The following is a 27,920-nucleotide window of genomic DNA, read 5'->3' on the forward strand; positions in this document are numbered from 1 at the left end:
TTAAATGCGGCGGTTTTTCCGAATCCGTCGGGTTTTTGGTTCGGCCACGCCCCCCTATTTCCGTCGCGTGCATGCCAGCGCCGATGCGCCACAATCCGATCGCGTGCGCCAAAATCCCGGGGCAATTCAGGGAAAATCGGCGCAAATCGGAAATATTCGGGTAACACGTCGGGAAAACGCAAATCGGGCCCTTAGTAAATTACCCCCATTATCTCTGATCTGTCTCATCTCTCTCTTTCTATGTGTCAGATACTAGTACAATGTTCAGAAGGTAAATGAAAGTGTTTATAAACCTGTACCCTGATAATCTAACCACACTGTCACCACACAGAACAAAATGGATCATAATGTGTCTGCTTAGAGAGTCTCTGCCCAGAGTCTGGAAGTTTGCACCGACCATCACTGAGTGATAAGAGCTTAAACAGCAATAAAAATGAGTACAATTGTGAAGTAAAGGGTTAGAGATTATCTTTATTGTGTTAGCATCACTAGGGGATTGACATTTGAGAATTTTCTTTCATGGGAAAACCCCTTTATGCATAAAAAACTTGGTGGTATTGTTGGATGGATAACTTAATTTTAGTGACCAGAGCTAGGTAGCTGCTCATATAGCAATTAAAATGATGGGATGTGTCAAGAGAGGAATAGATTCTCATGATAGGGACATAGGGGGTAATTTATCATGTGCTGGTGCTCACGCGGTGTCATATAATAAAGGCCGTTGTCCCCTTGTTGTGGTGGATACATCAAGAGGCATAGGTCTTTTGATGTTTCCGTCAGGGGGTCAAGCTGCCAGATAGAACTACACCAGCCCAGATCAACAGGACAGTAATCCTCTGTGCTGGCCCACTCAGAGCACATGGGATGGAGGTGGCATAGCTGCAAAAGTAATAGAAATTTCTTGCTCTGTGAAAGAAATTGTGATTATTTCAGTGTTTGTATGTTGGAAATTGGGATAGGAGCACTGATAAATTCCCCCCATACTTTTGCCTTTATACAAATCCCTGGTCAGGCCACACATGGAATATTGTGTACAGTTTTGGGCACCAGTGTATAAAAAGGATATAGTAGAACTGGAACGGGTGCAGAGGAGAGCAGCCAAGATTATTAGTGGAATGGGGGGACTAGAATAAAATGACAGATTACTAATCTGACTAAAAAAGACTAAGGGGAGACCTCATTACAATGTACAAATAACTGAACGGACAGTACAAGGATCTCTCCAAAGATCTTTTTATACCTAGGCCTGTGACCAGGACAAGGGGGCATCCTCTACGCCTAGAGGAGAGGTGATTCTACCATCAACATAGACAAAGGTTCTTTACTGTAAGAGCAGTGAGAGTATGGAACTCTCTGCCGCAGGAGGTTGTTATATTGGACTACATGTACATGTTCAAGATGGGCCTGGATGTCTTTCTGGAGAGAAAAAATATCACGGGTTATGGGGATAAAACATTTGTTTAATTCTATTGGTTGAATTGATAAACTTGAGTCTTTTTTCAACCTTATATAATATGATACTATGTGAACTTCATTTATAACAGGGGTAGGGAACCTTTGGCTCGGGAGCCAGATGTGGCTCTTTTGTTGGCAGCATCTGGCTCTCAGACAGATCTTTAATAAATAGTGATGGCTGCTGTGTCTCTTAGACTGATCACTGGACACAGGCAGCGATGCTACCGCTGCCTACATCCTTTGTACGACCAAGGTACCATCGCGGCCATCGTCTAAGAGAAGAGTGTGGGAGTGATGAGAAGCTGGCTGGAGGGAGCGCTGGTAAGTGAACATTCTTTTTTTTTTTTTGCTGTGACTACCTATCTACTGGAAGTATGTGCTGTGGCTACCTATCTTCTGGGGGGCATGTGCTGTGGCTACCTATATACTGGGGGGGCATGTGTTGTGGCTACCTATCTACTTGGGGGCATGTGCTGTGGCTATCTATCTACTGGGGGTATGTTCTGGGGCTACCTGTCTACTTGGGGGCATGTGCTGTGGCTATCTATCTACTGGGGGGCATGTTCTGTGGCTACCTAATTACTTGGGGGCATATGCTGTGGCTACCTATTTACTTGGGGGGCATGTGCTTGGGCTACCTATCTACTGGGGATATGTGCTGGGGCTACCTATCTACTGGGAGGCATATGCTGTGGCTTCCTATTTACTTGGGGGCATGTGCTGTGGCTACCTTTTTACTGGGAGTATGTGCTGCAGCTACCTATCTACTGGAGGCATGTGCTGTGGCTACCTATTTACTGGAAGTATGTGCTGTAGCTACCTATCTATTGGGGGTATGTGCTGGATTTGGAGTAGTGAACCCCCTGGACCACCGTGGACAATGATGTAAGCAGACACCTGGGACCGGAATCTCAGTGGCACCTGGTCTTGGAGCAGAATCAGGAACAGGTCCGGGGTCACAATGGGAGGTCAACACTTGGTAAGGAAAGCTTGCTCATAGGCATGAAGCACTAAGATCTGGCGGAGAATGCTGGGTCTTTAAAGGAACCCGGGAATTGGGTAGCGCCAATCAGCGGCGCGCTGGCCCTCTAAATCTGAAAGTGCCAGAGCGTGGAGAGTTGAGTGAGCTCGGAAAGGGGCGCCGCCACGAAGAGGGGCACAGGTGTGCCTGCGATCCGATACCTAGATGACACTGGGGCTACCTATCTACTGGGGGGCATGTGCATATGGTACGGCTCTTATGGAATACCATTTTAAAATATGTGGCGTTCATGGCTCTCTCAGCCAAAAAGGTTCCTGACCCCTGATTTAGAAGCTCAATTCGTTCTCTTTGCTTTCTCTATCCCTTTCTTCTATATGGATCAACAGGCACTGAAAATCAAAAGGTACATAATGTAATGTAAATTATTATAACACATGATTCAATGAAGTTGTGAACTCATGATGTGTCAGGTGATTCTTAGTAACACAAATTCTAAACTGATTCCTGGTAACTATATGAAGACCTCCAGCACCAGTGTAGAGAGGGTGAATCTTTCTAGCATACAAGATGGATTCTAGCACACATAAGCTCTACCATGTTCATGGCTGTGATACTAGGCAGGTTCTGGACAGTTACTTTTCAGATAAATCTGAGGTGGATTTTGGAGAAGATTCATTGATATTTCCCATTGAAAATCTAACAAAAACTTTCAAATTTGGTATGTATTTATATGTTTAGTTGATTTAAGTATTTTGCATAATATTTTTATACATTATAGAATTCAGTTACTTTTATCCTTACCACTTTTATATAATGGCAGACGCTATACCATTTACTCATGTTGAGGAGAAGAAAGGAGAGAAAAAATAGGTTTTCTCAACTTTTTCTTAGCTTTTAAATTCAGAATCAGCCAACACTTCAAACAGCATTGTGTATGTATTTTTAAATCTTCCCAAACATGCCTTGGAAAGGAACTTATTTTAACTAAGTGTAGCAGAGGTGCCGCGTTGCCTGCTGGGGAACTTGTTTTCTAATTTCTATGTAGCATGTGAATGATTGTTTACAAGGGCAGTGTAAAGCTAAGTTGCTGCAGAATATCACAATACACACCTCAGCCTTTTTAAAATGCAGAACATAATACAACATATCTTAGCTACTGCAAAACCTTATAACACAAAGCTTAAGTGCCACAAAACAGCATATACAGCTACACAATACACACTCTAGCTGCTGAAGATCGTTGTAATATACATATCAGCTGCTGAAGATCGTTGTAATATACATATCAGCTGCTGAAGAACCTTAATATTTATAATATAATAATTATCTCACCAACTGCCGCACCTCCAGATACACATCTCTGAAACATCATGTATCCTTGCATAAGCAACCAATATCAATAGAATAGCACAGCCTGAACGAAGGGAATGCAGGTGCAGATTCACATTGGTCTGGGTTAATTGCTGATTCCTTTGTGGAAATGCTACGGATTTGTCACAAATGTCACCCTTTGCTTTCCGTTGTCCAAATACACCACACATAATTGACGTTCTGACGTTTATGCTCTATATTGTTGGTCAATCTCTGAAAAGTTATTGTGCAGATTTTATTTCTACATTTCTGAGAAACTGTATTATTTCTACTGTAAAATGCTGCTGTTTTTCTACACAGGAGTTTTGTGAAATTCTTCTGCAGCATTTTAGTTAAGTGTGGATGTACCATTGTTTGTGAAGATGTCATATCCTTATGTAAAGTGACAGCATATCCAAGGAATATGCCATATAACGTCCAGTTCACATTTGTCCTGTTATCTTCTTCTGCTATAGATGAGAATAACTGAAACTAAATGATGAACATAGGCAAAAGGTCTTCCATTACCCTATATTCACCATAATGTTACACATATGGAGCCTCCTTATTAACCCCTTAACGATCAGGCCCTTTTTTGTTTTTTAATTTCCAGTTTTAACTTCCCACCTTCAAAAATCTATAACTTTATTATTTTTACACATAAAGAGCTCTGTGAGGGCTTGTTTTCTGTGTAACAAATTGCACTTCATAGAGATGGTATTTAACCGGTTCGCGACCGCCCGCCGTGTATTCACGGTGGCGGTCGCGTCGCGCTGCATGGAGAGGGCTCACGGGCTGAGCCCTCTCCATATTGCAGCAAAGGCTTACCGGTAACATCTAGCACCGATCGCGGGTGTTTTTACAGCGTGGGCTGCCGGCAGCCTCAAACAGATAGCGGCGCATGGGTGCCGCCATCTTAACTGGGATCGCCGCTCCCCGTGACGTCATCGGGGGGCGGCGATCCGTCTCCATGGTAGCCTCGGGTCTTCCGAAGACCCGAGGCTATTTCGTTTTAACCCCTTCATTACAATGTGCTGATAGCACATTGTAATGAATGAGGAAGAAAATCCCCATATACTGCCATACTGTAGTATGGCAGTATATGATAGGATCGATCAGACAACCTAGGGTTAAAGTACCCTAGGGAGTCTGAAAAATAGTATAAATAAAAAAAAAAAAGTTTAAAAAAAAAATTATAATAAAAAAACCTAAAATTTCAAATCACCCCCCTTTCCCTAGAACTGACATAAATATAAATAAACAGTAAAAATCATAAACACATTAGGTATCGACGCGTCCGAAAATGCCCGATCTATCAAAATATGATAACGGTTTTTCAATGCGTTTAACCCCGTAACGGAAAATAGCGCCCAAAGTCGAAAATGGCACTTTTTTGCCATTTTGAAAAATCTAAAAAAATCTATAAAAAGTGATCAAAAGGTCGTACAGTCCTAAAAATAATATAATTGAAAATATTATCAAATTTCGCAAAAAATTACATCACCCACAGCTCCGTACACCAAAGTATAAAAAAGTTATTAGCGCCAGAAGTTGGCAAAATCAAAAAAATTATTTTTGTACAGGAGGTTTTAATTTTTGTAAATGTATGAAAACATTATAAAACCTATACAAATTTGGTATCTCCTTAATCGTACCGACCCACAGAATAAAGTAGATATGTCATTTGGGGCGCTCAGTGAAATACGTAATATCCAAGCCCACAAGAAAATGGTGCAAATGCGTTTTTTCACCATTTTCATTGCATTTGGAATTTTTTTCCCGTTTCCGAGTACATGGCATAGAATATTTAATACCATCATTATGAAGTGCAATTTGTTACGCAGAAAATAAGCCGTCACACAGCTCTTTACGTGTAAAAATAAAAAAGTTATAGATTTTTGAAGGTGGGGAGTGAAAAATGGACATGAAAAAACAGGAAAGGGCCCGGTCCTTAACCGGTTAATATTCCATGCTGTGTACTGGGAAGTGGGGGGAAAAATCCAAAGGCAGTGAAAATGGTGAAAAAACACATTTGCGACGTTTTCTTGTGGGCTTGGATTTTACGGCTTTCACTGTGCACCTCAAATTACATGTCTACTTTATTCTTTGGGTTGGTACGATCACAGGATACCAAATTTGTATAGGTTTTATAATGTTTTCATACATTTACAAAAATTAAAACCTCCTGTACAAAATATACATTTTTTTATTTTTCTATCTTCTGGCGCTAATACATTTTTAATATTTTTCAAAATGGCAAAAAAAGTGCCATTTTCGACTTTGGGAGCTATTTTCCGTTACGGGGTTAAACACAGTGAAAAAAACTTTATTATAATTTGATAGATCGTCAATTTTCGAACGCGGCAATAACTGATGTGTTTATGATTTTTACTGTTTATTTATATTTATATCAGTTCTAGGGAAAGGGGGATGATTTTTTATTTTCATGGTTTTTTAATTATAATTTTTTTAAAACTTTTTTATTTTTATTTTTACTATTTTTCAGATTTCCTAGGGTACTTTAACCATATACTACCTACCATATACTACCATACATACCATATACTGCCTACTACTCATACTGTCATAATACTCATTCATTAAAATGTACAAATTGCACATTGTAATGAATGGGTTGAAACAGGACAGCCTCAAGTCCTCAGAAGACCTGAGGCTGTCATGGCGACCGTTTGCTGCTATTTTATTGTGACTATTTTATTCCTTTAAGTAGGCATTTGAAGAATGGTGACATTTACTGGAGGATAATGGCCATTAAGTGGTAGTCTTTACTGATCATGAGATCAGATGATTGCTTGTTCATGTGCCATGGTGGAAATAGTGAAAAAGTAAAAAAAAATGTTATTCAATAAAAACTGAAGTAATAAATCAATAAAAATGCACATAAGCCCCATAACATATAAAGAGTCATATAACCCAAAAAAAAAGTCTAAGTCATAACACAAACCCCACATATATAGTATCAACGCATCTGTAACAACCCATAGAATAAAAGTAAATCATTATTGAACCCACATGATGAACGTCATAAAAAACTGTTAAAAACCCGCCAAAAATTATCATTTTTACTTATTCAATCTTACAAAAAATGCAATAAAACAAGTCATCAACCAGCTCCATAGCCAAGAAAGTAAAAATGTTATGTCACTTGGAAGACGGCAATGCAAAAATGATAGATTTTTCCCCACATTAGGGTTTTATTTGACAAATTTAGTAAAACGTAAGAAAATATATTCAAGTCTGGTATCCCCGCAATCGTATCGACCCATAGAATAAAGATAACATGATTATTAGGCTAAACGGTGAACACGAAAAAAAAGTCAAAAATCTAGTACAGAATTGATGCTTTTCTACTCCTGCCCTCAAAAACAAATTCCAAAATTTTCAACAATAGGTGATACCAACCCCAAAATTGTAACACTGGAAAAAGCATCTCATCCCGCAAATAAAATCCATCAAATGGCCCCAATAAGGAAAAAGCAAAAATGTTATAGCCTACAAAAGGAGGCAACGAGAAAACTAAAATCCTGGCAGTTACAGGGCGCTTCTTCCCTTCTGCGCCTCGCTGTGCGCCCATAAAACAAGTAACGGCCACATGTGGGGGGTCTCTGTAATCGGGAGAAATTTCTGAAAAAATTTTATGGTAGATGTTCTCTTTTTATCTTTTGGAAATGTATAAATTTTAGGGCTAAATGAACATATAACCGGCACAATTTGACCATTCTAATTTTCACCTCTATTTTGATTCAATTACTATGAAGATCTCAAGGGGTAAACAATCATCCATAAAGCTGTTTCTGATAGTTTTAGGGGTGCAGATTTGAAAATGGGTTGAAAATTTAGTGGGTTTTTGATGTTAAATATGTAAAATTTCCTTCAAAACGGTATTTATCCCCAAAATGGTCAATTCTGAAACTGCGGAAAATCTTCGATTTGTAAGCCGCGTGACATCAAAATAAATTATTCAGACATTTCAAAAATTATGAAAATGTAGAGTAGACACATGGGAGATGTTATTCAGCAATTTATTTAGGTGGGAAATCGATCTGCCTGAAAACGCAGTGATTTAGAATTTTGAAAATGGCAAATTGTTCCAAAAATTCATAATTTTTTCTTTTTTTGTAAATAAACACAAAACTTATCATCCGACATTTACCACTAAAATGAAGCACAACATGTGGGGAAAAAAACAGTCTTTGAATCGCTTTAATAAGTAACAGCGTTCAAATGTTATAACCAGATAAAGCGACGCCAAAATCACAATCCAAAAAATGAGGCTGAGCCTTAAGCTACAAAATGGCTACGTCCTTAAGGGGTTAATTGAAAAATAGTACCTTCACCATATATAAGTGAGTTCTCACCAACAAGTCAGCTTTGTCACTAGAAGCTACACACCAGTGAGGGTGGACATTCTCTTTGGACTGGTGTATATTGCAAGATTTGTCTATATTGTAAGACTGGTGGTTTTTAGAATACATATGGTTTTAGTAAAGAAGATGCAACAGCCAGGGCCCCAGTGAGCACAACTCACACTCAGTGCTCAGTGTGCCTGCCTAGCCATATATATATATATGTTTATTTATTGGTTTTTATGTGTTTTAGATTTTGAAGTAATGTTGTATCACAATGATAATCATTATATATATATATATATATATACATATATATATATATATATATATATATATATATCTCACAGGTGCACGGCTCGTTAGTATCAAAGAGAGTAATCAGAGCCGCATGATATAACGAGTCATGTACCTGTGTGACCATTTATGTCCACTGGAAGTAATCAGATATCTAGAAAACTGTGAGGAATGGATAAAGAAAGTATATTGTAAAATTGTATTACTTTTGCATTATGCAAACAATGACATTTATTTGCCTAAATAGGAAAAGCCCTTCAATTGTGAAAGACCGTAATGAGGGTTTTACTTTTGCACCTTTTCTGTAGTGTAGTATGTGAGAAACTTTCCATGCTTCATCACAGTAATATTTTAATCTTAATATAATTTATAGAAGAAATGGGGACAACCCATATGGCTACAAGCAGTTCCCCCCTTATTAGTTAAAACTGATCCCATGTGTATGTAGAAGTATTTCTGGCGGCGACTAAATTCATCATATCTCAGGGTTAAGTAGTTTTAATTAGACTTTCTTTTATGTAGAAGGGAATTTGCTTCCTCCATAAATTCTAAGTACTTCTGTTAAGAAATTACATGATTGTAGGAATAATAATATTGTAGAGCACAGATAGAATATCGATAAGCAGAGACTATAATTGTTTGCCTTTATAGCAGCACAAATTTGTGTTAAACACCTTTACTTTTTCATAGGACAAGAAATCTTGGTGACAAGGTCCCTGAGAATCCTCTATAGATTCATAAGAATTGGAAATTTAAAATGTATGCATGCTTTATCTCAGAATATTAAATACAGAGGCTTCAATGTGACAAAGCATGCACTATATAGTAGAGTGACTGAACATTTTAAGATTAAATTTTCAAGTTTAAGCGATCTAAAAGATCCAATGCTCTAACACTATATGATTAAGGCATGTCTGAAAAGAAACTAAATTGTGGCACTAACACATGATAAATATGGCGTGCAAAGAAAAAAGTCTGCCAAAACCCTAGCAAAAGTCAAATAATAAAAGCCCCAATAAGTTTCGATGCGGGCACTTTGAGGGAGGTGAGAAAATAATTGTAAGTATGTACACAAGTGCAGTCTACCTAATGGCAGGATAGGAGACTTTGCACAAACACCCAATGGTTAATACCTCAGAATTCTACGTGCCGGCGCAGATACTCCGAGGATGCTGAGTAATTAGCACTAAGACTTCAAGCATGTGCAACCTATAAGTCGTTAGGGCCAGAGGCTAAGACGTACCGCATGTGTGAAAGTCATTATGCAAAAGAAGACTCAGGAGTATTTCCCTGTGATTTAGGTAATGAATGCTACATTTTTTGTGCTTATCAGCACTCTAGACCTTGCTTCTACCCATATGGGTTGCGTTTTTAAAGTCACAAAAATCACCTCCCTTTCCCTTTTTCGTTTTAATATTAAAAGCTAAATTTTAAAACACACCTTGTTAAATAGGTACTATAAATTTCCTATACAGGCGGTCCCCTACTTAAGGACACCCAACTTACAGACGACCCATAGTTAAAGACAGACTCCTGGGCCGATTGTGACCACTGGTGAAGCTCTCTGAATGCTTCACTATCGTCCCAGAATGCAATAATCAGCTGTACTGTAAGGTGTCTGTAATTAAGCTTTATTGATAATCTTTGGTTATATTACAGCAAAAAATGTTGAAACTCCAATTATCACTGGGGCAAAAAAATGTTTTGTCTTGATCTACAATTATAAAATATAAATTTTATACTTACATACAAATTCAACTTTAGAACAAACCTATGTGAACCTATCTTGTATGTAACTGGGGGCTGGCCTGTATTGATCTGAGCAAAATTGATGTGTACAAAATTGCGATTAGATGATAGAGGTATGCTGGTCAGCTGACGTGCTGTGCAGATGTTGACAATTGCTCTCTTAAATAGTAGTTGTTGCCCTTTTTATGTCGCTGTATCATTACTTAAAACTATTTTACTGTTATTTGGCAGTTTGCTAGGAGAAATGAGTAGAATATGCACACTTGGACATGTAAATGTGTATATTTCCTTAATATAATAACACAAGCTTTATTATTTTAAATCCCTTAGTGACAGTTGACATAATGGTACATCACCTATGGGTTGCAGGTGTATGAAAAGGGCTCAAGGGCTGGGCCCTCTCCATACAATGTGGGTGTTCACTGCATATTGCAGCAAACACCCACGAAAAACAGCCGCGATCAATGCTCGCGAGTGTTAACCATTTGATTGCCACTGCCAAAGCTGCACGTGGGCGCTGTCACTTTGGCTTAGATCGTCGCTCCATGTAACGTCATAAGTAGTGGCATAACAAGACGCTTTTGGGCTGTAGTGCAAACTTTGGTATGGGACCCCATATACCCAAACTCTCACTTGCACCCCTGTCCCGCACATTAAACTTGATAATTCATGTATATGCTACACAGACCGTGTGACCATGCTGCATACCTACCTGTGCAATGGACCGGTTCTTGATGTGAGCCGCATGGGAATGGCACTCTATCCCTTTTGATACCCCTAGGCTGGGCACCCCTGCTTTTTCCCTTCGATGATACAGAGTTGGTTGAAACACGTCAGGGAAGGGAGGTGCGAATGTAAAGATAGGGACAGTTTACTTGGGTGTTTAGGACTAAGTAGCAGTGCATTTGCACCTAGCCCTTCCCCCAACAGATAGGACAAGGGACCCACTGGCCCAAACAAGTCAGTTTAAGGTATGGGATACGGTCCCAATCACCATTCCACATATGGGTAAGATTTATCTTTTCTATTATAATATCGACCGTATTATGGGCATATGAGGAGTAAGGTGTGAACATTGATAATAAAGGACCTCTACAGGTTTTTATGCTTGTATGTGCATATTGGTGCAATTTATTGCAGCGTGTTATGTCATATGTACACACAAGAGAGTAGGTGTTTAATTTTTAAATATAACTATTATAGTCATTTCCCCAGTTATTTTTTGTGAGGGCAACTGTACTGCTATTAACCCCATTATGCAGCTCCCTATCCCTTTCTACCACCATTTTACAGCCATTTTTGGGTGTTAAATTCAAGTCCCCATTGTTCTCAGTGGAGTTCATGTCCAAGTTGGGGATTAAGCCAAGAACCTTAACCAAATTTTTTCCTGATGTTCAGCGGAACTCGTCAAACTCAAATTTCAACAAACCCACTCATCACAAAAGCAAGGCTGTGATCCGTTGCTATCCATGGTAGCTGCCATAACAGCTGACAGACAATGGTGGTCATTTACTAAGGGCCCGATGCGTGTTTTCCCGACGTGTTACCCGAATATTTCCGTTATTCCCTGTATTGCCGCGGGATTTTGGCGCACACGATCGGATTTTGGTGCATCGGCGCTGGCATGCACGCGATGGAAATAGGGGGGCCTGGCCGAACGAAAACCCGACGGATTCGGAAAAACCGCTGCATTTAAAAAAGAAAAAAGTGTCGCGGAGCTTGCACTTACCTTCACTAGGAATAGGCCAGTGAACTTGAGCGCGTTCCGTGGCTCTTCAGCGCAGCAGCGCCACCTGGTGGATGTCAGAGGAACTGCCTTAATGAATCCTGGACGGACCCGAATCCACCGCAGAGAACGCGCCGCTGGATCGCGAACGGACCGGGTAAGTAAATCTGCCCCAATGGATCCTATAGTTTGGCATTAGGTTACAAATGCGTATTGATTCAGTGGGCTGAGGTTCAATGGGCCATTATCCTGCCCTTGTCTAGTTGCAAACATGAAGTTCCAGATGCCAAACAACTTTTGTGGGAAGATGAGGTCTCAGTAGTGGATGCAGATGGAGAATACAGATTCCACATGCATTATTCAATGCAGTTTCCCTAAAAATGTTGGTGTGTTATTTTGTACCCTATATATTCAGCGTAAATTTGCTAAGATCTCAATCGAGGATGACCACTACTCAATGGCCCAATCTGTTTTTACAAATGATGGAAAAAGCGATGGATACAAGCTATGTCATTGATTTACTGAATAGCTCTGTATTGTGGATGTTGCTTGATTGTTTGACCGTGTAGTAACCAAAAATTAGCTATATGATAAACTTATTGCAAAACTGAATGATTATTAATGCTCACCGATAATTAAAATTCCAGCACAGAAAATGGCATGCAAACATTAGATATAGGTATTACTGCACTAAAGCACCTTTACAATCAAGTGGTTACTGCACACTATTCAGTGACATCACCTTTATAATCTACATATTAATGTGTGCTATAATCTATGTATTACTGCATGATCTACCCATTGGTGTGTGTTACTTACTAACAACAGCATAATAATGATCTACCTGTTGGTGCATTCTATTCACTGAAAGGAGCAACTTTACAATCTAAGTATCACTAAGCGCTATTCACTGACAAGAACACCTTTATGTTATACATATTAGTTCACGCTATTCACTGACAAGAGCAACTTTACAATCTTAATGTGCACTATTACCATATTTTTTTTCGGCCTATAAGGCGCACTGGAGTATAAGGCGCACCTCTAATAAATGCCTGCTAAGACATCTAGGTTCATATATAAGGCGCACTGGAGTATAAGGCGCAGGATCAAATGCAGTACCTAAAAATGACCAGCAGGTGGCAGACCTGTGCACAGTTCAAGCCAGCTACACTTCCCGGGAAACTTGTCTTCAGCGTGTCAGAGAGCTCTGATCTCAGAGGTATGGCTGCAGCAGGGGTTAAGTGGTCTCCCTCTGCCTCTTCTCCTTCCCTCCTCAGGCAGGGTGTTATTCCTGTGGGGTTACCTGTGGCTCCTTCTCTTTCCCCTGTTACAGGGCTGTCAGGTATGGGGGATTGTTTACTGATGATGATGATGATTGCCTCGTGGTCGGCACTATGGCAGCTCCGGTCTCTCCGTGCTAGGGGAGGGCAGGATGGGCACAATGTTAGTTGTGGTGCCAGGGCACTTCAGGAGCTAGGGACCCTGTATACTGTGTGGGAAGGTGCAGGAAATTTCTGGGGATGGAGCTATTAAACACTGGTAAATGTACAGTACATCTAGTCTGTAGTACATTTCTGTATAAGTTCATATATAAGGCGCACTGGCCTATAAGGCGCACCTTTGATTTCTGCAAAAATTAAATGATTTTTGGTGCGCCTTATAGGCCGAAAAATACGGTAACTGCCTTTATGATTTACCTATTAGTGTCTGCTAGTCACTGAAAGGAGCAATTTTACAATCTAGGTATTACTAAGCGCTATTCGCTGACAAGAGCACCTCTATGACATACATATTAGTGCACGCGTTTCACTGACAGGAGTGACTTTACAATCTAGATATTACTGTGCGTTATTAGCTGACAACAGCACCTTTATGATCTACCTATTAGTGTTCACTATTCAATGACAGGAACAACTTTACAATAAAGTTATTACGGAATGCTATTCAGTGACAGAAGCAAATTTACAATCCAGTTATCACTAATCGCTATTCACTGACAACAGCACCTTTTTTACTTACATATTAGTGTGTGCTTTTCACTGACAAGAGCAATTTTACAATCAAGATTTTACTGGATACTATATACTGACAAAAGCAACAATAAATGTATGAGTAATGATGATTTATGATTTATGAAAACTACAGAGGCAGTACCTTTAAGGTTGGATAATACATTAACTGCTATTATATCTGTCTGGTCTTTTCATGTATTGCTGTATACTCCTTATAAGCAGTAAGAATATCCCTGCAATATAGCAGCCTATGAGTAGTGTAATGCAGTACTGCAGAGTGTCATAAAAGGGGCAATTATTTCTGATTTCCACTTGTCCCCAATAACAGCAGCCAATTCATCTATTTCCTAGGTGTAATGGCATCTGTGCATGTAACCCTGCTATATTAACCCCTTAAGGACGCAGGGTTTTTTCACTCATTTCTCGCTCTCCACCTTCAAAAATCCATAACTTTTTCATTTTTACATGTACAAACCTGTGTGAGGGCTTATTTTGTGCATAACAAATTTTACTTTTGCGTAATGTTATTTATTTTAACATGCCGTGTACTGCAAAGCTGAAAAAAAATTCCAAATGTGGAAGAATTGAAAAAAAAAATGTCACGTTCTTGTGGGCTCAGTTTTTACGACTTTGACTGTGCGCTCCAAATAACACCTCTTTATTCTTTGGTTTGGTATGAACACGGTGCTACCAAATGCGTTTTAATATTTAATTTTCAAAAATTAAACGAATGTGTACAAAAAAGAAAAAAAATGTTTTGCCATCTTCTGATGCTAATAACTTTTTTATACTTTGGGGTATGGAGCTGGGGGAGGTGTCATTTTTTGCGAAATGAGCCGACGTTTTCATTGCTACCATGTTGAGGTCTGTGTGACATTTTGATCACTTTTTATTCCATTTTATATGTGATGTAAAAGTCGCATTTCAGACATTTGGGCGCCATTTCTCGTCTCGGAGGTCACCACCGGGCCGTAACCGTTTTTATATTTTGATAGATCAGCCATTTTGGGACACATTGATACCTAATATGTTTGTGAATTTTACTGTTTATTATGTTTTATATCAGTTCTAGGGAAAGGGGGGTGATTTGAATCTTTAATATTTTATAAATTTTTTTTCTTTTTTTTTTTTCACTATTTCTTAGACCATCTAGGGTACATTAACCTTAGATGGTCAGATCGTTCCTACCATATACTGCAATACTTCTGTATTGCAATTTATGGCATTTTTGCAGGTCATTCATTACAATGAGCCAACTTTGCGGGCAGCAACGGAAAGGTTAATAGCCGCGATCAGTGCAAGCACTGACCGCGGTTATTAGCGGTGAGGGTTTGCTGCAATATGCAACAACCACCACCCTTGTATGAAGAGGACTCAGCCCGTGAGCCCTCTTCACACATTCCCTGCACCTCTGTGCCGTAGAGCTACGGCGCAGAGCGTTAAGGGGTTAACAGGTGTTCAGCTCAACCAATCATAGTCATAGTGCTCTTTATCCCAAACATAGACCAAAATCCAGCAACACTTGTTCAGTCTCCAGTTCCATGGGTTAGAGACCCAAACTGCTCATCACTACTCACAATATCTGATCAAAAAAGCATTAGCGTACTCGTAACTGCTCGTTTCTCGGACGAGTATTTCGCCTGCTCGAGAAAATGTCAGAGCCAATCACAAGCCAGGAGACTCTGCACTCCACCCAGCATGACGAGGTACCCTTACACGTCGATAGCAGTGGTTGGCTGGCCTGATCAGGTGACCCTGGAATAGACTAGCCCCTGCCCGCGCTGCTCGGATCATTCTCTGTCTGGATGCCGTTAGGGAGAGAGTTGCTGCTGCTGGGATAGCGTTAGGGTGTTCTATTAGCTTACTGTTAGGCAGGAGTGATTCTACAAGAACCCAACAGCCCTTGTTAGGGCTAGAATAGCGTTATATATTTTATTTCTGGTTGATTTGCTTGTGGCTGGCCTTGCTGGCACTAGTAGTGCAGCTAGTACCATATTGTGAGGAATTTGCAGAGAGACTTGGAAACGTTCTATTTAGCTCTTAGTGACACACACATCTCAAACACCTAAGTGTGACAATTTATTAGGGGTTTGATTGAATTAGGCACAGTCTGCTGATTTTTTTTTTTACTTTTATTTTTTTTTATAACTCAAAGTCATCAGGCACAGCACAAAATCCAGTTTTGTGCTGTCAGTGTAGGTTAGAAACTAGCCTTATGAGACCCCAAAAGGCCTTCTTAGGGCTACAATAGCGTTATATATTTTATTTTTGGTTGATTTGCTTGTGGCTGGCCTTGCTGGCACTAGTAGTGCAGCTAGTACCATATTGTGAGGAATTTGCAGAGAGATTTGGGAACGTTCTATTTAGCTCTTAGTGACCCACACATCTCAAACACCTAAGTGTGACAATTTATTAGGGGTTTGATTGAATTAGGCACAGTCTGCTGATTTTTTTTTTACTTTTATTTTTTTTTATAACTCAAAGTCATCAGGCACAGGCACAGCAGTGTGCTGTCAGTGTAGGCTAGAAACTAGCCATACGAGAACCCAACAGGGCTACAATAGCGTTATATATTTTATTTTTGGTTAATTTGCTTGTGGCTGGCCTTGCTGGCACTAGTAGTGGAGCTAGTACCATATTGTGAGGAATTTGCAGAGAGACTTGGGAACGTTCTATTTAGCTCTTAGTGACGCACACATCTCAAACAGCTAAGTGGGACAATTTATTAGGGGTTTGATTGAATTAGGCACAGTCTGCTGATTTTTTTTTTTACTTTTATTTTTTTTTATAACTCAAAGTCATCAGGCACAGCACAAAATCCAATTGTGTGCTGTCAGTGTAGGTTAGAAACTAGCAATAGCAATAGGATAGCATCGTTTTGTAAAAAAAAAAAAACACAAAAAACAAAAAAAAAAAAAAAAAAATCCAAACAAATTTACAGTTTACACTTTAATTTTGAAAATGTTGAACCCAAGGGCTAGGGGTGGAGGACGAGGGCGTGGACGTGGGCGTCCAACTACTGCAGGGGTCAGAGGCCGTGGTACTGGGCGGGGTGAGACACCACCTGCTGATGAGGGAGCAGGGGAACGCCGCAGAGCTACACTCCCTAGGTTCATGTCTCAAGTTACTGGGACTCGTGGTAGAGCACTGTTGAGGCCAGAACAGTGCGAACAGGTGATGTCATGGATTGCGGACAATGCTTCTAGCCATTTGTCCACCAGTCAGTCTTCCACACAGTCCAACCATGTCACCGAAATCAGCACTCCTCCAGCTCCTCCACCTCAGCCTCCTTCCCCCCAGTCTGCCCCCTCCCAGGAAAATTTGGCATTTGAACCGGCATACTCTGAGGAACTGTTTTCTGGACCCTTCCCACAGTCACAAACCACTTGTCCGGTTGCTGCTGAGCTCTTTTCCGATGCCCAGGTTTTCCACCGGTCGCAGTCTGTGGGTGATGATGACATTGTTGACGTAGTGGAAGAAGTGTGTGAAGAGGTGTCGGAAAATGAGGAGACACGGTTGTCAGACAGTGGTGAAGTTGTTGTCAGGGCAGGAAGTCCGAGGGGGGAGCAGACTGAGGGATCAGAGGATGATGAGGTGACAGACCCAAGCTGGGTTGATAGGCTGGGTGAACACAGTGCTTCTGAGACGGAGGTGAGTCCTATACCAGAACAGGTTGGAAGAGGCAGTGGTGGGGCCAGAAGGAGAGTCAGGGCCAGGGCTGGTGCATCAGCGCCAAATGTTTCACGTAGTAAAGCTCCCGTGGCGAGGGCTCGATTTTCAGAAGTCTGGAGGTTCTTTAAAGAAACACCGGATGACCAATGGATTGTGGTGTGCAACCTGTGCCACACCAGGATCAGCAGGGGTTCCACCACTACTAGCTTATCTACCACCAGTATGCACAGGCATATGAATGCTAAAAACCCCACTCAATGGCACCAATCCCATTCACCTCCGGCCGGGCACACCACGGCTCCTTCCCCTGTGTCATCTGCTGCCTCTGCTAGTCAGCCCCCTGCCCAGGACCCCAGCCCAGACACCTCCCGTGCGAAAACCACATCTTCGCCTCCACGATCCTCCATAGCATCCACCAATGTCTCCATGCGCAGCGTTCAGCTCTCCATACCCCAGACGCTGGAGCTCAAAAGGAAGTATAGTGCAACCCACCCACACGCCCAAGCCCTCAACATCCACATCTCCAGATTACTTAGCCTGGAGATGCTGCCCTATAGGCTAGTAGAGACTGAGGCCTTTCGCAACCACAAGGCGGCGGCCGCCCCTTGGTATCCGGTCCCCAGCCGCCACTACTTTTCCCGATGTGCCGTCCCAGCCCTGCACCAGCATGTGTCAGACAACATCATCAGTGCCCTGACCAACACCGTTTCTGACAAGGTCCACCTGACCACGGACACGTGGACGAGTGCTGCCAGGCAGGGCCACTATATATCGCTGACGGCACATTGGGTTGGTGCAGGGACCGAGTCTGACCCTGCGACTGGTCATATACTGCCGATGCCGAGGATTGCGGGGCCTACCTCGCTCCAGGTCTCTCAGGCCTACTATGCCTCCTCCTCCTCCCACCCCTCCTCCACCTCCTCCTCCGAATTACCATCCGTGGGCATGGCGCCATCAGTCGGTAGCTCTAGGCACAGCAGCAATGCCGTCGTTAAGCGACAGCAGGCGGTGCTCAAACTGCTGAGCCTAGGCGATAAAAGGCACACCGCCCAAGAGCTATTACAGGGCATCCTGGCGCAGACTGATCTGTGGCTGTCACCGCTGAACCTGAAGCTGAATGGTTGTGTGTGACAACGGCCGTAACCTGGTGGCGGCTCTGCAACTCGGCAGACTGACACATGTGCCATGCCTGTTAAATCTCATAGTTCAGCGGTTCCTCAAGACATACCCCAATCTGTCTGATTTGCTCACAAAGGTGCGCCGCATCTGTGCGCATTTCAGGAAGTCCAGCACAGATGCTGCCACTCTCAGGGCAGTGCAGCGCCGCCTCCAACTGCCCGCTCACCGACTGTTGTGCGACGTGCCCACGAGGTGGAATTCAACATTAACCATGTTATCCAGAGTTTACCAGCAGCGCAGAGCGATTGTAGACTGCCAGATGTCAACTTCCTCCAGAACTGGTAGTCAGGTCAGTCAGCTTCCTCAAGTCTACAATGAGGAGTGGACGTGGATGTCTGATATCTGTCAGGTGCTGAGTAACTTCGAGGAGTCAACACAGATGGTCAGTGGCGATGCCGCCATCATCAGCCTCACCATCCCGCTTCTTGGCCTGTTGAAAAACTCTCTGGTCAGCATGAAGTTGGAAGCTTTGCGCTCGTCATAAGAGACGGGGGAAGAAGATTCCCTTGTTGATAGCCAAAGCACCCTCAGGTCTGTTTCTCAGCGCATATCGGAGGAGGTGGAGGAGGATGAGGAGGAAGAGGAGGAGAATGTTGGGGAGACAGAAGAGGGGAGCATTGTTCAGTCCTTCATTGTTCAGCGTGTATGGGCAGAAGAAGAGGAGTTGGAGGAGGAGGATATGGAGAGTCAGGCCAGTGAGGGGAGTGAATTCTTGCGCTTGGTACTCTGGCGCATATGGCAGATTTCATGCTAGGCTGCCTATCCCGTGACCCTCGCATTCAAAGAATTTATTCCAGCACCGATTACTGGGTATTCACTCTCCTGGACCCACGGTACAAGCAAAATCTTTCCACTCTCATCCCTGGAGAGGAAAGGAGTGTGAGAATGCATGAATACCAGCAGGCCCTGGTGCACAAGCTGAAACAGTATTTCCCTTCTGAAAGCGCTACCGGCAGAGGGCATACTTCTGCGGGACAAGTAGCGAGGGAGAGTAGGCGAGCAGGCAGCTTGTCCAGCACCGGCAGGAGTATGCTTTACAAGGCGTTTGCCAGTTTTATGTCACCCCAGCAAGACACTGTCACCTGTCCCCAGTCTCGGCAGAGTAGGGCTGATCTTTACAGAAAGATGGTGAGGGAGTATGTAGCTGACCATACCATCGTCCTAAAAGATCACACAGCTCCCTACAACTACTGGGTTTCAAAGCTGGACATGTGGCACGAACTGGCGCTGTACGCCTTGGAGGTTCTTGCCTGCCCTGCCGCTAGCGTGTTGCCCGAGCGGGTTTTCAGTGCAGCTGGTGGCATCATCACCAATAAGCGTACACAGGCTGAGGCTTATCAAGATGAATAAAGCCTGGATTTCTCAGGATTTCCATTCTCCACTAGTTGAAGGAACCTCAACCTGAATAATTTATCCACTCCTCCTCCTCATTTTCCTCCTTCTCCTCCTCTTTGTACACTAAAGCAGAGGAAACTGGCTATTTTTGCCAGGGCCAACTTGCTCTAGCTATAGTACTCTTTGTTTTTAATTTTTCTGGAGGGGCACCTACCCGGTCCTCTGTTTTAAACAATTTTTGGGAGTGCCTTGTACAGGAATTCAATCTATTTAATTTTTCTGGAGGGCCACCTACCTGCTCCAGCGCGTGGAGGGGACTTTGATCGTGTCCTCCTCCAACGCGAGGCGAGATGGATTTGTGTGTTGGCCACAGAGAAACCCCTGGGTCTCAATGATCTAATAAATTATAGCTGTTTCTTATGATCTTCATGAGTAACCTCATTCCATCTCCTCATGGATGGTACCTCTATATTCCTTTCCTCTACTTTTCAGTGTGCTCTTGGCCTATACCACCTTAGTTCCATCCCTTTTATTGAACATCCTTTACTGTATGATGGATCCTTTCACCGTACACTTTTTCTGTCATCATGGATTTGCCAGATCTTTTGGAGTATAGAAACCGCAATACGATCCTCAAATAACTCTTTTGTTGAATTTAATGCAATCCGATGTGGGGGCCATGCATGTATTAAACAATCCTGGGCATGGTAACACAACTAAATGGATTGCTATTTGCATCGGCGACTGTGGGGTATACTTACAGATACTGCTGAAGTTGCAATGTCCCTGGTTTCTCAATCTGTCAATCAGGGGACGAGCCCTCTTCTGGGGTCCTGCCGCGATTGGCCACTACCGGAGGTAGCTCCTCCCATTGTGGGCGTGGCTTACCCTTTATACTTCGCGCGATCTGCGGCGCGCGTCTACGGCCTCAATAGTGCCGGGTGACGCCGGCCGATACACACATAAATATGATTCTGTGTATCGGCGATATCCTATAGGTTCTACCTTTAAGCCTCTGATGACACACTACCCTGCTGGGGAGTGTAGAAACGCGTCAGGCGGAGGACAAACATAGGATTAGTTAGAGTGCAAGTTATAGTCAATGTGAATAGCACTCTACTGGTGGACTGTGTGTTAGCAGTATGCAGTGACCTAAACTGGTTAAACCATGACTGCGTGTGTGTGACACATTTTTTAGTCAGTTGTATGTCAATTAGGAAACAATAATAATAAAAAAAGGGGGTGATATATGTGAGTGGGAGTAGCAACATAGTCCCGATCCCCAATACATACACTGAATATGCCTGATATACTGAATTTCTAGTGGCTGAAGAGTGGCCCTTTTTTTAAATTGATTGAATTAAAATTTAATATTTTAAGTGTTCTTTTTCTCAGGCAGTGACCCACCTACCTGCTCCTCTGGTTTGAAAACTTTTTTGGACTGCCACATACAGGCACTCAATCTATTTAATTTTTCTGGAGGACCACCTACCTGCTCCTGTGGTTTGAAAACTTTTTTGGACTGCCACATACAGGCACTTTCCAAATTAAATTGTCTCCATAGCAGCCTCTACACGTCGTCTTTTTAGCTGCCTCCACACGTTGTCTCCATTGCTACCTCCACACGTCATCTCCATGGCTGCCTCCCAAAGTCGTCCATATAGCTGCCTCCATACATCGTCCCCTTAGCAAACAAGCTGTGTCAGGCAGAATTTGGGTTGTTTTCATGGCTCCCACATCAAACCTGGTAACTTTGTCGCCACCCTGCTGTGTTATCCACAAAATATACTGGCACACTTTTATCATTTACCGATATTATTTCAGCACTTCTTGCGCATCTGTTTACATTCCCCTCACCCGCCATAACCAAAACTTATAAGAACACTACTACACTTGATCTTATACAAAAGGTTCTTAGAAGTGCTGTTTGGGGAGGAGCCGAGAGACAGGGGCTTGGACAGGCGAAAGCCTCCACGATCCTCCACAGCGTCCACCAATGTCTCCATGCGAAACTTTCAACTCTCTATACCCCAGACATTATAATTTTTTCAAAGTAAACGCTTCTGGCCCCCAGGCCCATTTTGGGTGGGGAGGAGCCGAGAGACAGGGGCTTGGACAGGCGAAAGCTCGCCTGGCAGCGGACCGCCAGCTCCATCCCAAGATTAGGCAGCCTCAGAGGCATCCATGCATGCTGCCCCTGCTGTTTCCTGTCCATTTTGCCTCCCCGATCCTCCACAGCGTCCACCAATGTCTCCATGCGCAACTTTCAACTCTCTATAACCCAGACGCTGGAGTACGAGAGGATATACAGCACATCATCCCCTTATTAAACGAGCTGTGTCAGGCAGAATTTTCAGGTGTTTCACCAGATACATAATGTAACTCGGCGCATCTGTCGCCGCCATACTGGAGACCTGAAGTTTCAATCATAGAAGCAATATGGATGCCCCATACTGTCACTCTTAATGGAAGTCGTCTCCATGGCTGCCTCCACATGTCATCCCCTTATCAAACGAGCTGTGTCAGGCTAATTTTTCGGGTGTTTCACCAGATACGTTATGGAACTTGGTCACTGTGTCGCCACCATGCTGTGTTATCGACTAAATATACCGTCAACCTTTTGTTTACATAGGAAATCATTTCAGCGCTTCTTGCTCACCTCCTTTGATTCCTCTCTGCCGCCTTAACCAGGCAAAATACTGATACATACAGTGCTACACGTTATCCTCGCCAAAAGGAATTTTTTAAATTGGTTTGAAGCCTGAGTCCATTTGGGGTATGTTGCCATGCCACTCTCTAGCCTGCCGCTGCTGCGTGCCGTCCCCTATAGTGTCAGGGTCAATTATTGGATGTTTTAGATGCTATCTAGCCTCATTTGGTCACTCTGTCATGGCTATGCTGTTGCCCATAATTTTGGCATAATGGTGCTATTAAGCAGCCTCAGAGGCATCCATGCATGCTGCCCCTGCTGTTTCCTGTCCATTTCCGTGGTGTTTCCATCCTTTTCTGAGGTTTCCAGGTGTTTGGCCAAGCTTTCCTGTGCAGAGCCTTGGTCCCCTTGAAAAATGCTCGAGTCTCCCATTGACTTCAATGGGGCTCGTTATTCGAGACGAGCACTCGAGCATCGGGAAAAGTTTGTCTCGAATAACGAGCACCCGAGCATTTTAGTGCTCGCTCATCTCTAGTTATTATCTCTCAGTCATTACCCATCAAAGTCTTTATATGGTATACAAATTATTTCTCTAGAAGTTACTTTGGTCTTTTGAGCCTTCTTTCATCACTTGTGTTAGAAGTAACATCCTACATAAAACTTCTCTGGGCCTGACCTTTTTTTCTCTAATGTTTTATGTAGACTACTTTACACTAACACTTTTCTTCATGGTTTTTTGTCTTTTGAGCAGAGAAGAGAATGGTAAAACTAAGAAGTAATTGTAATGTTAAAAGAATTCCTTGTTCAGTAGAGACTTCATCCTCTTTTACATTACAGATATCAGGGAGATACGACCATAAGGGTCTTTTGATTCACGAGGCTTTAACCATCCTTGTCCACATTGCAAAAGTGGGTTCCGAATTAAATGAGTCTGTGTCCAGCGCTGGAATTTGGCTAACTTGAAAGAAAAGACAAGACCTGTCCTTGCAGGAAGTTAGCAAACAACAAGACTGATAAGTTTATTGAGACACTGACATTTATAGAAAACCATAAGGCACTTTACATAAGGCGTGTAATTAGAAAAGCAGCAACTATAATTGGGTGTTCTCACCCAGGAAATGTAACACTATTGGATGTAAGCACACAAAGGAGTGTAGAACCATTGGCTGTTTTCACATAAACCAAATGTCCAGATGTGCACCTGGATACCTTCCACTAGGTGGTGCTAGTGAGCACTAAGTCTTTGTTTGCTGAGGGAAACACCCAAACTTAGTTATCACTACACAAAGTTATATGAAATGAATACTAAATCTTTAAAATGTCCGACAATATGTAAGATGGTGTCTGAGTCCAGTGTAATATCTTTAACACAGAGAAGACCTAACAGTTAATATTGCTGTGTTAAACCCTGTAGCCCTGAATGGAAAATAATTAATATCTGTCTTGTGTTACCCAATAGAAATATGTCATTGTTCATCTATAATCTTTTTGACAGTTTTAGCATATAATATTATTTAATATTTATGTTTGTTCTTTACAGGTCATATTAAAGGAGATATCTTGTTAGACCTCAGCATTGGTTCAATTATTCATCATCTGTACTCGGCATGTGAATTTTTCAAACATACAATAGTACTTAAGCTGCAAGACCGATGTATCCTGGAGCTGAAGAGATGGGTGGACACTCGTACAGGAGCATTTCAGTGGGGACATGCTGCACAAATTCATGTAGACATAGAAGGGAAAAGGTGAAGTATTTATCCAAGTATTAGGTTAAATCCATTGGCACTGTAGGTTTTCCTACTGTTGAATAGAAAGAATAAAGATCTATAATTTTTTTTAGTATTTAGTATTTTATTTTTCTAATCATTTTCAAAAATTATCCAATCACAGAAATATTTGTTAATATACCATTTTTTTCGGACTATAAGGTGCACCGGGTTTTAAGGCGCACCATCAATAAATGCCTGCTAAAATATCTAGGTTCATAGATAAGGGGCACCGGATTATAAGGCGCACCTGATTATAAGGATGAATGACCAGCAGGTGGCAGACCTGTGCACAGTTCAAGCGAGCTGTTGTCTACAAGTATGGTTTATATATAAGGTACACTGGACTATAAGGTGCACCTTTGATTCCTGAGAAAGTCAACAGGTTTTTTGTGAGCCTTATAGTCCAAAAAATATGGTAATATATTGGTTAAAGGGCACAGTGTAAGTTTCTTAAATATGATTCTGTCCATCTGTACTAAAAGCCAATATTCCAGAGCACACTACTGCTACCAAGTAAGATTTTATGCCTTGAAAATAACTATTCTCATTCCTCTCATGTCTTTCAGTGACCAGTTAAATGATAAAGAAGGAAAAGTGAGATCAGCGCTCCAACATGTTATAAAATGTAATCTTGAGAAAGAAAATATAACCGAACCAATAAAATTTCCACCAGCAGATTGTATCATCAGTGTTTGGCTCCTAGACGCTATCTGCAAAGACCAAGATGACTACATCCGATATCTCAGGAAGTTCTCCAAGTTACTAAAACCTGGAGGACATCTCATATTAATGGGAGCTTTAGGTACAACATACTTAACAGTCGGGAAAGAGCGGCTACATTTGTTCAAATATGATGAGTATTTTGTTAGCAAAGCTCTAGATGGAGCAGGTTTTGCAATTGATTCCTGTGAGGTTAAAAAGAGAACAAATGTAAATGATCTAGTTGACTATAATGCCCTCATATTCATTGTAGCTCACAAAAAAATGTAAATCTAAGTAAAATTTAACCTGCCTAAAAACATGTATGATGTGTTGTCATTAACCGAAAGGGAGAGTGAGCCCCCTCCATGCAGATCAAGTGTCTGCTGTTTTATACAATAGACACGTGATCTGTATCAATCGTTGCTATTACCGATTGTGGTTGCTAACTATTTGAGTGCTGCAGTGGACTACAACTGCATAGTTTAAAGGTTCTTTGACATCAGGTTTTACCCCATTAAAATACAACCATCGTTGTGTCGGGTATTAAATGTCCTTTCTAGAATACTTTTCAAATATCTCCTCCAAAGTCATGTGTAGATGAGCAGAGATAGTCATGCGCTGCCTGAGAGGAGTGACTTTTTTTTTTTAATTCTTTTTTCTTAAAGTTTTAGACTCAGACATATAACATTATAACTAGAGATGAGCGAGCACAAAAATGCTCAAGTGCTCGTTACTCGAGTCGAACTTTTCCTGATGCTCGAGTGCTCATATCGAATAACGAACCCCCTTGAAGTCAATGGGAGACTCGAGCATTTTTCAAGGGGGCCAAGGCTCTGTAATAAAATGTGTCATTTTATTGAGAAATAAGGAAGTCAATCACTGTTTCTTAGTTTTTTTTTATTCATTGGAATATTCGTGGAACTTCAAAAAGGAGAATGACCCATGTTGAACATCTGCAATGTGTTCTTCACACATAATGGGGCAGATTTACTTACACGGTCCGTTCGCGATCCAGCGGCACGTTCTCTGCGGTCGATTCGGGTCCGGCCGGGATTCATTAAGGCAGTTCCTCCGACGTCCACCAGGTGGTGCTGCTGCGCTGAAGAGCATCGGAACGCACTGGAATACACCGAGCCGGGCTGAGTGAAGGTAAGTGCAAGCTCTGCAACACATTTTTGTTTTTTAAATGCGGCGGTTTTTCCGAATCCGTGGGGTTTTCGTTCGGCCACGCCCCCGATTTCCGTCGCGTGCATGCCAGCGCCGATGCGCCACGATCCGATCGCGTGAGCCAAAATCCCGGGGCAATTCAGGGGAAATCAGCGCAAATCTGAAATATTCGGGTAACACGTCGGGAAAACGCGAACCGGGCCCTTAGTAAATGACCCCCATTATCTCTGATCTGTCTCAGCTAATACTCGAATGACCATAAAGCTCGGACGAGTATGCTCACTCACCTCTAAATATAACATGTCAGACAAGAAAAAAAAACTGGATAAAAGTTCGATGCTTCTATTCTTTTTACATGCTGTTCCCAATAACCGATCTTTAAAGACGTAAATATGTCTATTTCCTGTATATGCATGGGTATAATGGACCTTCAGATCCCATGACAAAGAAGGAAAGAGAAAGAGAGGAGGAGAAAAAAAAGAGAAGAAGAACCAGAAAAAGCAACTTAGTCTGGAAACAGTTATTCCTTTTAACCCCTTAAGGACACAGACATTAAATAGCTTAAGGCTCAGTCCCATTCTTTGTAATCTGACTTGCCTCGCTTTATATGGTTATAACTTTTGAACACTGTTACTTATCAAAGTGATTCTGAGATTTTTTTCCCCTCATGTTGTACTTCATTTAGTGGTAAATTTGGGCTGATAAGTTTTGCGTTTATTTACAAAAAAAAAGAAAAAAATGATGATTTTTTTGAAAAATTTTCCATTTTCAAAGTTCTAAGTAATTACGTTTTCAGGCAGATAGATTTACCACCTAAATAAGTTGCTGAATTACATCTCCCATATGTCTACTTTACATTTTTATCATTTTTGAAATGTCTGGATAATTTATTTTGATGTTACGTGGCTTACAAATCGAATAGCAATTTTTCGGATTTTCAGAATTGACTATTTTGGGGATAAATACAGTTTTGAATGAAATTTTACATATTTAGCATCAAAACCCCCCTTTATAATCAACCCATTTTCAAATCTGCACCCCTCAAGCTATCAGAAACAGCTTTTAGGAAGACTGTTAACCCCTTGAGATCTTCATTGAATCAAAATGGAGGTGAAATTTAGAATGGTCAAATTTTGTCGGTTATACGTTCATCTAGCCCTAAAATTTTCACATTTACAAAAAATAAAAAGAGAAAGCCCACCATACAATTTATTCTGCAATTTCTCCCGGGTGTAGAGACCCCTAACATGTGGTCGTTACTTGTTTTATGGGTGCAGAGCGAGGCATAGAAGGGAAGGAGCACCCTGCAGCTGCCAGGATTTTAGTTTCCTCATTGGCCCCTTTTGTAGGCTATAAAATTTTTGGTTTTTCGTTATTGGGGCCATGTGACGGCAATTTTTTTGCGGGATGACATGCTTTCTTTTTCCAGTGTTACCATTTTGGGGTTAGTATTCCCCATTGTTGAAAATTTAGGAACTATTTTTGAGGGCAGGAGTAGAAAA

The 27,920-nt window shown here is 41.8% G+C and overlaps 1 protein-coding gene across 1 annotated transcript; it reads left to right on the plus strand.

The window, feature by feature from the left end:
• Positions 1 to 2,990: 2,990 nt before the first annotated feature.
• On the plus strand, positions 2,991 to 25,539 carry LOC140065934 (nicotinamide N-methyltransferase-like). The gene is made up of 3 exons (XM_072113493.1): positions 2,991 to 3,155; positions 24,318 to 24,525; positions 25,116 to 25,539. Exons 1-3 carry the CDS (start codon positions 3,005 to 3,007, stop codon positions 25,537 to 25,539), a joined length of 783 nt encoding a protein of 260 aa, XP_071969594.1. The 5' UTR covers positions 2,991 to 3,004.
• The last annotated feature ends 2,381 nt before the right edge of the window (positions 25,540 to 27,920 follow it).

The sequence above is a fragment of the Engystomops pustulosus genome, chromosome 6 (assembly GCF_040894005.1).
Source record: "Engystomops pustulosus chromosome 6, aEngPut4.maternal, whole genome shotgun sequence".
In the NCBI taxonomy this organism is placed as follows: Eukaryota; Metazoa; Chordata; class Amphibia; order Anura; family Leptodactylidae; genus Engystomops; species Engystomops pustulosus.

Coding starts and splice junctions, on each gene's coding strand:
- LOC140065934 (XM_072113493.1), top strand. CDS start 3,005: ATGGATTCTAGCACACATAAGCTCTACCATGTTCATGGCTGTGATACT. Junction 3,156..24,317: donor AACAAAAACTTTCAAATTTG/GTATGTATTTAT, acceptor TGTTCTTTACAG/GTCATATTAAAGGAGATATC. Junction 24,526..25,115: donor GTAGACATAGAAGGGAAAAG/GTGAAGTATTTA, acceptor CATGTCTTTCAG/TGACCAGTTAAATGATAAAG.